The 10955-nt window shown below is 31.0% G+C and overlaps 1 protein-coding gene across 2 annotated transcripts in view; it reads left to right on the top strand.

Annotated features, from left to right (window-relative positions):
- LOC106669466 (suppressor of lurcher protein 1-like) overlaps positions 1-10176 on the top strand; it is a 186559-nt gene extending 176383 nt beyond the window's left edge. The window contains exons 13-15 of one of the 2 annotated variants that reach the window (XM_024229450.1): positions 9073-9320; positions 9768-9870; positions 9935-10176. In XM_024229450.1, the coding sequence (XP_024085218.1) occupies positions 9073-9320; positions 9768-9823 (304 nt within the window). In that variant the 3' untranslated portion in view covers positions 9824-9870; positions 9935-10176. Of the gene's footprint in view, positions 1-9072 lie in introns of both variants that reach the window. The other variant, XM_024229449.1, reaches the window with a different exon arrangement.
- The last annotated feature ends 779 nt before the right edge of the window (positions 10177-10955 follow it).

The following is a 10955-nucleotide window of genomic DNA, read 5'->3' as shown; positions in this document are numbered from 1 at the left end:
TGTCCGAGTGGATCGAGGTCACGATAGCTCAAGTGGTAGAGCAGCGGCGTATCTAGCCGAAGATCGTGGGTTCGAATCCCGGTCGTGCCATTGACTTTTTTATCTCGACTAAAAACCTTTAATAAAATGCATTCAGAGTTCATTGAGCTATTCGAGCATAAACCTTGCATAATGATAACGTATGGTTTTACCTTAAGACATTCTGTGTATTAAACCTCATCCGCCGAAACTTGTGTTAAGTTGATAAAACATTATGTATCCGGTACGTAGATAACTTCAAAATAATATCTATATGTGTGGGATAAAGTTTTGTCCAATTAATGTTAATGTAGGGACGTAATTAACCGGTTTCATAAGTTGTTAAATTATTACATGTACGTGATCGCTTACATGCGAGGAGACACGAACATTTATTTGTTTTAGAGATACAATTTTACGTAATTGATCATCAACATATTTCACAATTAGTTGGTCATGGGTACAATACAATTTACACCATTCTTTATTTTATTTTATTTATTTTATTCACTTTTATCTGCATTTGAATAAGAAGGATGGTTTGAGGAGAAATTGCTTTTAAACTTTTTTAACGCTATTGTCTGTTATGCAATTACTAAAATTTGTAAATATTCATCATAATTTGTATTAGTATGTTTGATTATTAAAATTTTTTTTTAATGAATAAAAATTACACTCATAAAATTACAAGTTGTTAATAGAAAACTGGACGAGTTGGCTTATATAGGGTGTTCGACTACTCACAACAACAACAAACTCTGCCAGTAGATTATACATTAAAAAAAAATCAAAGAGTTCAATTAACTATGGTCCGAATCTAAACAGTTTCGGAGTTATTTCTCTTTTTTTGATTTTTTAAGATTTGATGACCTTCATTCTAATAAACAATGATAACTCCAAAACTAAATGGTTTTGGACAAATCCGTTGATACCGTTGAAAACTACGTTAAATGTCCAACAAGATGTTAATACTAAACTTGTAAATCTTCGTGAAATAAGAGTTTTAGTAGAGAAAACTTGGAAAAATATTTTTTTGTCCAAGTTGAAAAACATACTATCGTGATTGTAAACTACTATTACCAAACCTAGAAACCAGCTAATTTCAGAAAACATATTCCATTTAATATGCTTTTTAGTGATTCAATTCCTTTTTTAAATTACTTTTTCAAATAAGAAACAATTTATGAAGGAAAATAAAAAACCATGGTTGAAAGATTGGTAAGGTGGAAAGATTAATAATACAAAAAATAAAACTGGTTGTATAGTTGGATGTGTACTGCTATACAGTTATTAAATTTGACGAGTGAGTTTTGACTAGAATCTTAGAAACATTGGATTTTCTTATACCCTCTCAGTAGAAAAATAGTAGTTATTTTTTATTTTAAGTGAAAAATATTTGTTGTATTATTTATCGAAAAACTGAAGATAGAAAAATATCCAAATTATGAAAAGTAACAAATAAATAATTTCTAAGATTCTCACCTGTGATTTTTGGTTACACGCCTGTCTTTATTTTCTTACACAAATTTAGCTTGGATGCTGTTTTATATAACCATTTATAAATTGTCAAAAAATTCTATCGTCTATTCTTACAAAGCCATTCATTCAATAGTCATCCATTACATTACTCTATTCTCTTTCCTGCCATTTTTTGTATAATGTGCAAGTTTATTTTTGTGATTTATGTGCGAGAAGAATCATGCCAACAATTGTGGATACTGTAATACACAAAATTTTTTCAGATATAATATACTACAGAAAAGAATTACTTTTCAAGATCTGCTACTTTAAAACTGTGCTGACAAAAAAATGTACTAAAACTTGTTGGTTTACAGTAAAAAAAATTATAGAAACCTATCGATATCTATCAATTTTGGTGTACATATCCTCTTTGTGGCAGAATATTAGACGGTATTTCATCTTAGGTGAGTCTGCGTGATTTCGGTGAAGTCAAGACTCTTTTATAAGGTGATGGATGATGTAAGCGTGCCGGTTATTTTTTTTATTTATTATTATTTATTATATTTTTGTTTACGAGTGTCGATGGTGAATTAAGAAGTCTGGTTTGGTATTTTTCCTGACAGCGCTTTTAGTTACCATGTTTTTCTTTTTAAAATGGAGTAGTTTTTTGAATGCTATAAACGGTGAATTAGTGTGGTTATGAGGTTTTAGTGTTGAAAGTGTTTTGTACGTTTTGTAAGTTTCATGTTTTTCGTCTGAAGGTAAGTTGTCTGTTTGTGTGTTGTCTTTCTTTTTACTCGTGTTAGTATTGCAGCAGTTATTGTGTGCTACGGTTTTTAACGTTTTTAGTTCGTATTCATATTTGTCTTTAGTTGGTGGTATTGTTTTTAGTCTTTCTGTAATGTACTAATTCTGCATTTTATGTCTATTGGGGTGATTTGAGTCGAAGTACTGTTTATCGTTTTTTTTGTCATATCATTTAAATACGATATATAATGTATGATTAATATGATTAAATATTATTTATCTGTCATATTATTCATAAATGTTTAGTGTGTTGTACACTTATTTTTAGAACGATATTTATATTTCAGATTTAATTAAAACTGGTTATTTTCATACGTTAGATTGTTCGTTAACCAATAATCTCGGTTTGTACATTATTACTTTTGTTGGCTTCTCACTTATTCTCTCTGTCACATAGTTTGTCTTGTGCTTCCATTAGTGCGCTATGTATTTGTACTTACTTTTATTTTGACAGTCAATTAATAATTAACAATAAATTAATAAAAGACCAACTTAGTTATCAATTTCGGGGAAGGATTATCTGCCCGATTATATTAGGGATTATATATTATAGGATTATATATTATTATTGTTGTTTCCTCAGGGCTCTAAGGTCAGTATTGTTTCTGAAATTTTTCAATGATGTTATATCAGTCCTTAACAACTCCTCATTTTTCATTTATAGCTGACGACCTAAAAATCTTTCGCACAACTTCCTCTTTGGAGCAATGAAGCTTACTTCAGAGGAATCCGGACGCTTTTCGGTTTTGGTGCGACAATAATAATCTTCAATTTTACGAATTCAATGGTTATACCATTGATTACGTCGGTTCCATCTCGGACGTTCGGGTTATTTTTTAATAAGAAATGTGATTTTCTTGACCACATTGAAGCTGTTCAAAAAGGGGCATTTAAAAACTTGGTTTCATAAAAGGCAGATGGTAGATTGTAAAAATTTACCTATAGCTTCTTTGTTGTTGTTTAGTGGATGTATGTATTATTTGGTCGCCCGGATCAAACAGACGATCGGTCATGATTGGGTAAAAAGGAGAGTATCCAAATATTTCCTATTCAAAATTAATATACTTCGAGCACCCTTGTAGGGAAAATTAAATTTGGCCGGGCTAGGCTCTGGAAGAAAAAATCATTTTGGCTCAGGTTTTGTTCTTATCAAAGATAATTAACAATAGGTTCACTAATTTCGTGGTCCGCTTGACCAATTAATATATTACAATTAATTAATGTTTTTAGTTGAGATTAAAAAGTCAATGGCACGAGCGGGATACGAACCCACGATCTTCGGCTTGATACGCCGCTGCTCTACCACTTGAGCTATCGTGACCTCGATCCACTCGGACACTAACTTCCCATCTCAACCCCACCTTTTGAATTTTCCCTCCTTTTTTGCCATTTTTCAAATGTCGCGTTATCGGATTAGATTCTCGACGACAAATGAAATGGCCACGCAGAGCTTTAGTTTTAATTAAATTCAAATTTATTAAATTTAATCAAATGTTTATACTTCATTTTAATTAAATAAATTCACTAATTGTGTGGTCCGCTCGACGAATTTATATATTACAATTAATTAAGGTTTTTAGTTGAGATAAAAAAGTCAACGGCTCGAGCGGGATTCGAACCCACGATCTTCGGCTAGATACGCCGCTGCTCTACCGCTTGAGCTATCTTGACCTCAATCCACTCGGACACTAACTTCCCATCTCAACCCCACCTTTTGAATTTTCCCTCCTATTTGCCATTTTTTAAATGTCGTGTAATCGGATTGGATTCTCTGCGACAAATGAAATGGCCACGGAGAACTTTAGTGAAGTATACTTCATTTTAAATAATTAAATTCACTAATTTCTTGGTCCGCTTTACTAATTAATGTATTACAATTAATTAAGGTTTTTAGTTGAGATAAGAAAGTCAATGGAACGAGCGGGATTAACAATAGGATTGATTCCCAGGATATCTTGTCCTATGTTGGTATTAGGGTCCCTCAGCGCCAACTCTCCTCCCATGTGCTGTTCTATGTTCCCAAACATTGGACGAATTAAGGTTCGGAATCTTCTCGGATAGTTCATCACATTAATCGATATGGAGATGCTCGTTTTCAAAAAGAAGATTTCACTAGCATTAAAAGAGGGATCTACTGAGCCCTAGTTTTGTTTCAAGTCTGTAGCGTTTGTTTTAAGCTAAAGAAATTTAGACAATTGTCTTATCCACCAATTGGTTAAGCAAACATCACGAAGCCAGTATCGCTTTTACAAACGATTAGGGAAAATCCATTTTCGCAAGCGGAGTCCAATAAAGCTCCACTGCACAGAAAGCCATGCTCGTTTGGAAATTGCTCTAATATTATTTGCTGAATCACAAAGAAATAGGATGCTGATCTTGCGACCCTAATGTTTCACTGGCAACTGCTATAAAATACATAGTATACCGCAAAAGAGGGGTCGAGCAGTGCCGCCTCCGGCCAGACGTTTATTTATGAAATATTACGCAGGTCAGAGAGTGAGAACGTATTCGCCTTTGCGAAGCTTTCAAACAATTTAACTAGATTATTCTCGGCATTTGTTTAAATTTCTGTTTGCAATTGTAGCCGTCCATGTAGCGGTGCTGTTTAGAACATAAAACAAAATAATAAAAACACACGAGACGTTTTAATTAAGTTAAATATATTTTTTTTATAAAGCTCAAATAATAATATAATGACGCACTTACATATTTGGTAGATTTGTTTTTATGTGAATGACGTTCATTCGTTTTTTCTCGATCAGGATTTACAATTTTTTATTGTTCTTAATGGATTTAACATAAGAAAACCACATTAAAATATAGTTCATATCATAGAATTAATAACTAATCGAAACTTGACCGACTTCAATAATTATATGAAACATAATATATCATAATTAAAATTTATTTTAAAAACAATAAATAATAATAATAAATCTTTATTTGCAAGAATGTACATTACATATAAATTTATAACAAAAAATAATATTTTGGTACTTCCTTGTCTGCTGTCAAAAAGCAAAAAAAGCTAGACACCAGGAGGTTTTGGAGATCATCAGAGAAATAAACAGATTATATCTTTACAAAATGAAAAAAACAAAACACAAATAAACAAACATAATACTGAATAAACTTGTAGCATGAAAAAACCAACCAAATTTTTGAAATTTTGAATAAAATCCTCTCTTCGTAAAAAAACGAAGTGCCATATTTAACGAAAATTTATAATATTGCGTAGTTTTACGTTGTAAAAATATGAGTTAGCCAATTAATTATATTCACTGTTGTAAGTAGACAAAAGATAATTTTTACATATATACAAACATGAATATTTAAGAATGATTTGGTATATATTCATCAGTTTAAATTCACTGTATAATTTTTTCGTATTAGATCTATAAGGTTTATGTAAAATGATTTTAAGAAGTGATTTTATAATTACATTCATAGTCTTAGAGTAACATTTATTAATTGTATTACCCGAGGAAACAATACCATAGGCTCTTATGGATTGTGCAAGAGAAAAATATATTGCCCTTAAAAGTTCAATTTTTACAAAGTTGCGTACAATTCTAAATTTATAAAAGAGCTTCCTCAGACTGGAAACGAAAGAATCAATATGTAAATGAAAAATTCGAGTCCAATGTCACAGCAAGAAATCTAACATTGTAAGCAAAAGGGATAGACAAGCAAGAACACACATCATTTTCGTCGCAAGTATGAAAAGCAAATTTGAAATTGTTAGTATTTATTTTCTCTTTCCATAAAAAGTGTAATACATTACATTTTTTTGTATTTAAAAATAGAAAGTTTGAGTTTAACTAAAAATTAATCATTTTCATACTGTTATTTACAGTTTTAGTTAAATTAATTAAATTTTCACCTGAGAAAATGATAGAAGTACCATCTGCATAACTAAATAGTTTCCAAGAGAATTTATTTTTCAAAAAATCATTAATATATGAAAGAAACAAAATTGGGCCTAAGACTGTACTTTGTGGTATTCCCGATTCAACGCGTAAAGAAGAACTATAAACTTCCAACCTTTGTGACTAGTTTTTTTTTCAATTCATCTTAAATTAAGATTAATTAATTGAAATATTTTAGAACTTTTATTAGTGAAATTTCCATTACAAGGTTGAAAAACGTGTGATATCGAACCCAAGGAAAGCAACAACCACGTACATTGTATATTTTTAATAAAAACATTTATTAGTTGTTAATAAAAATTAGATACATTCTTTAATGACGCTAAAGTTGAGAAATTACGATTATATATAAAAAAATTCTAAAAATAATTTTAGACTAAAATACAAAATTGTTAATATCTCAGGAAAGTGTCAAGATAGAAACCTCGTGATGAACTAACCACTGAACTACGTTTTTTTAGTAAATCTACCTTGACAGTATTGACATTTAACCAACCCTGTTAATCCCGTATAGATAGATAATAGAAGATAGATAGATAGAAAGTGGATAGAGAGTACGAAAAGATTACTTAATTTTTCTATAATTAACGGTTTAAAAATTTGTGTGAATCTTTATGTTAGTACTTCATTAATATAGCTATAATATTTTTGCGTATGCCTAAAGGCCTGATGGAAAATCGATGTATTATTAAAATATAGGTAATTTTTCAATTGAAAATAACAGAAAAAAAAATAGAAAATAACATAAACAATAACGGGATGCAACATAACGTGCATTTTGGCTGAAAAATGTATATACATTAGTGGACAGATACGTAAATAATTAGATAACTTTATTAACTGAAAGAGAAACAACATGCGAGAAAGAATGAGATAGGGAGGGATTGCATGTGTGTATGTGCGAGAGACAGAGCGAGTAAAATGTTAGATACAAGAGATATTTTACTTATACAGTGGTTGGTGACAGGTTACTCAGCTTCTAAAATGTACGCACGGAAACCTCACATTTGTTCTCAAGTAAGTGGTAAGAGAGCTGTGAACAGGAAGAGAGAGATAGAGAAAGTATGAAGATTGGTTGAGCGTGTTTGTTTCGATCTTAACGGCAACTACAAGTGCTTTTAGACCTATGAGGTCGTAAATGTATTAGAGGTGAATCATTGAAGTGAGTTGGGATGTAGGCTACTGTGCCAAACATATTAAAAAAATAATTTAAAAAATTAAAAAACCGGGCATTCGAATTCTGTTGTTTATTTCAAACTATAAGCAAATTTATCGTTATAATTACTCAGAAATCGTGAGATGCAGTCTAGTGTGACGTAGGTATAGAAAAAAATTTTCTTTATCGTACCAACGTTTTGATCTTCATTGAGATCATCTTTAGGGCCTGGCATTTATAAACATTGTTTAAATTTTACAAATACATGTAGGATGAGAAATTTTTTTATCGTTATAATGTTGCAGAGGATCAGGTTTATGGTCTGAAATGAAGTTACAAATGTATGCCAACAATTCGCCGAGCTTTCACGACATATAGTCGCATCATCCTGACGTATTCTTGACCAAAGCGTTGCTCGATGTCTTGATAAAAGGCCATCATGTGATACCAGATGATGAATGTTACGAAGAGGATTGACCAGTTTTTTTTGTTTGTTTTTTTCAATGGTGAAGAGGATCAGCTTAATGGGTTTGACATCGAGCAATGCTTTGGACAAAAATCCGCCTGATGATGCGACTATATGTCGTGAAAGCTCGTTGAATTTTTGGCATACATTTGTAACTACATTCAGGACCAGAATCTTGATCCTTCAACATTGACAAAAACTGGTCGATCCTCTCTGTGACATTCTTTATCGATGTATTAATTGCAACGTATTTTTAATATCAACCAAATTAAACGAAATCAGAAATTCTTGAATTTTAATAAAAATAATTATTAATGATGTTTCAAAGAAATTTTATTAAAACTCCGGAAAATCGTTTAGTACTAGAAAAAATTGCTAGTTGTATGAATCTATCACTAAATATTATGTTTCCGGTGTTTTGGCGAAGCCATTATAATCAAATGTGTTTTATTAAAAATTATGATTTTCCGATTTCATTTAATTTGGTTTAAGTTTACAAGACAAAGTTAACTGTTTAGAACATCCTTTTCATAGAAGACTAACATGCAATTTATACACTATTAAAAAGAGTGTAAGAAATTAAAACTCAACAAACGATTTAAAATCTTTATTTCCTACTCAACTGATAATCAAAATTACCATTAAAATCAAAACCTTCGCCATACCAAATCGAACCTATTTGGATGTACGGATGACAAGTTTATGAATCGGACAAATATTCCAATATTCAAAGATTACAACGTTTTCAACCCAAAATTTTAAGACTAATGGTTTCTGCTCCTTTTTACGTAAACACACAACGTACACAGAGATCTTCACATGCCAATAGTTTTTTCATTCACCAAACCAAATCTATAGTTGTTTTCATAGTAAATTACAAAATCACACTAACACAAATGAGATTACTTCATTCCCCACAATTACCCCGTAAACGACTGAAAAGAATATGGATGAGACCTCTTAAACGATTAATATTATTTTATTAATCCAGATCGGATGCCAAAGGGTGGCTTTATCTATAACGCCCGTATACATGTACAGTTGTAGATACAAATAAATGGAGTAAAAAATTTGGTTTACATTAATATAAGTACGTTATAATTAATATGACGATAAAAATAGATACATATAGTTTGAAATAAACAACAAAATACTAATGTCCAGTGTTTTTGTCTTTGTATGTTTATCATCCATGTGTTTTTAATTGTAAATTATGCCTTTTTCTTATGTTTCAGGTGTGATTTAGCCTCTGCCAGTGACTACGTCGAGTTTTCCAATTTTATGGGCCTTGATCGCAAATACACCAGGCAGTGCGGGCAGATGGCATCCGGCCTGGTTGTCGAGTCCGAACGCAAGTTTTTCCGGGTAACTTTCCGCTCCAACGATCGACTAGACGGAACTGGTTTCAATGCGACTTATCAATTTGTAGAACAGCCGACACTACCGCCTACAACTGTTCTACCGGCCAGTAGATCTACATTGGGTAAGTCGCTACAAATATTCGAAATCGAAAAAAAAATTTTACATGTACATTCAGAAATTTTTATTTTTGACCTAAAACACTTTTTTCTCAATTGATCAATGATTATATGTATAAGTCGGATTTTGCATATCCACGTAATATTTAAAAATGATGACATTACCTCACTAAACTCAAATGATGATGGGTAAACATAGCATGTTTTGCATTTTGCCTACTGAAAATTAATTCAAAGCAATCGATGTGACAAAATGCTGATAATTAAAAATTATATACTACTCAGCCCCCTTACCTATTTACATTTACCCTAAATTATGTTTTTAACGTATCATCATTTTGTAAATGGTTATTAACGTTGTATTTTTTAATAAAAATAAATAATGTTCATTTCTTTATGCCTGGTAATACAATAATAACTAATGAAACTTTATTTGTTTTCTCCCATTTTAGCCAAAAATGAATCCTATCTTTTCGGTTTAATGATGCTGATCTTTTTCGTGTCGTGATAACGACATATCATTTTAAGTTGTTGGTTATGAAATCAGTTCCTTGGGTAGGTTAAAAGTATTTACTTTATTATTAGATTGTTTTATTTGAATGTATTTTATTTTTTATAGCAAGGATTATGGAAAATGCCGCTAGACCGGAGGGGTTATGTCGTTTTTCCTTAGCACCCAGCGTCTGTATGAAGAAATGTTGAATGTCTTCTTGAATTTTCTGTGATTTTAGAAGTTCTTTTGTAAAATAAAAAGCGTGTATATTTGTAAATAATTAATTAATAAAATTTGTAGAGAACTGTTGACGAGTTTGTCGTTTGTCTCGTCCCTACCCAGGTTACCAATTTTTCGTTCCAATTTTGTTTAAAGTAGAGTAAATTTATTAAGNGAAATTTTATATATATATATATATATATATATATATATATATATAGGGTGTCCTTTTTAGATGGGCCGGCTGAATTTCTCTTGAACCAAGACGCTATAATAATACATGTTTAATATTTTTTATTTTAGTTTCAAATTTTTATCTTTTTTTGTAGAAAAATTACACAGGGTACCTCAAGCTAAGTTCAACTGAAAATTTTTAAATATAATCCTATACACCCTGACACAGTATTTTAAAGTATATTTTACGCTGAAAACCATCGTGTGTATGTGTGTTTATATTTATACAAAATGTGATGTTGATGGGCCTTCTGCGTCTTATCCTTCTTTTACTGGTATCTCCTATAATTTATTTAATTTTCTTAGTCAACGAATTGTCGAAATAATATTAATGACAAACAGGACTGCAATTCTTTGTTAGCTTTCAATTAATTAAGCTTTTTAGTTAAGATAAAAAAATCAGTGTCCACCGACGTGATACGTGTTCTATCAAACAACAAACTTTTTGTCTAAGCAAAAGTGCACGTTAATATTAATTACTGATTTAAAAATTAGTATAATAATTGAAAGAAAATAAAGAGATGAGATAAATAAACAGATCAAATTCACCAGTTTTCGTGGTCAGCTTGACCAATTAATAACTCTCAATTAATTAAGGTTTTTAGTTGAGATAAAAATGTCAGCATCACGAGCGGGATTCGAACCCACGACCTTCGTCTAAATACGTCGCTGCTCTACCACTTGAGCTATCGTG

This window comes from Cimex lectularius, unplaced genomic scaffold (assembly GCF_000648675.2).
Source record: "Cimex lectularius strain Harlan isolate CLEC.00 unplaced genomic scaffold, Clec_2.1 scaffold304, whole genome shotgun sequence".
NCBI lineage: Eukaryota > Metazoa > Arthropoda > Insecta > Hemiptera > Cimicidae > Cimex > Cimex lectularius.
Note: the sequence above shows the minus strand (reverse complement) of the source record. Positions and strands in the feature narration are given on the sequence as shown.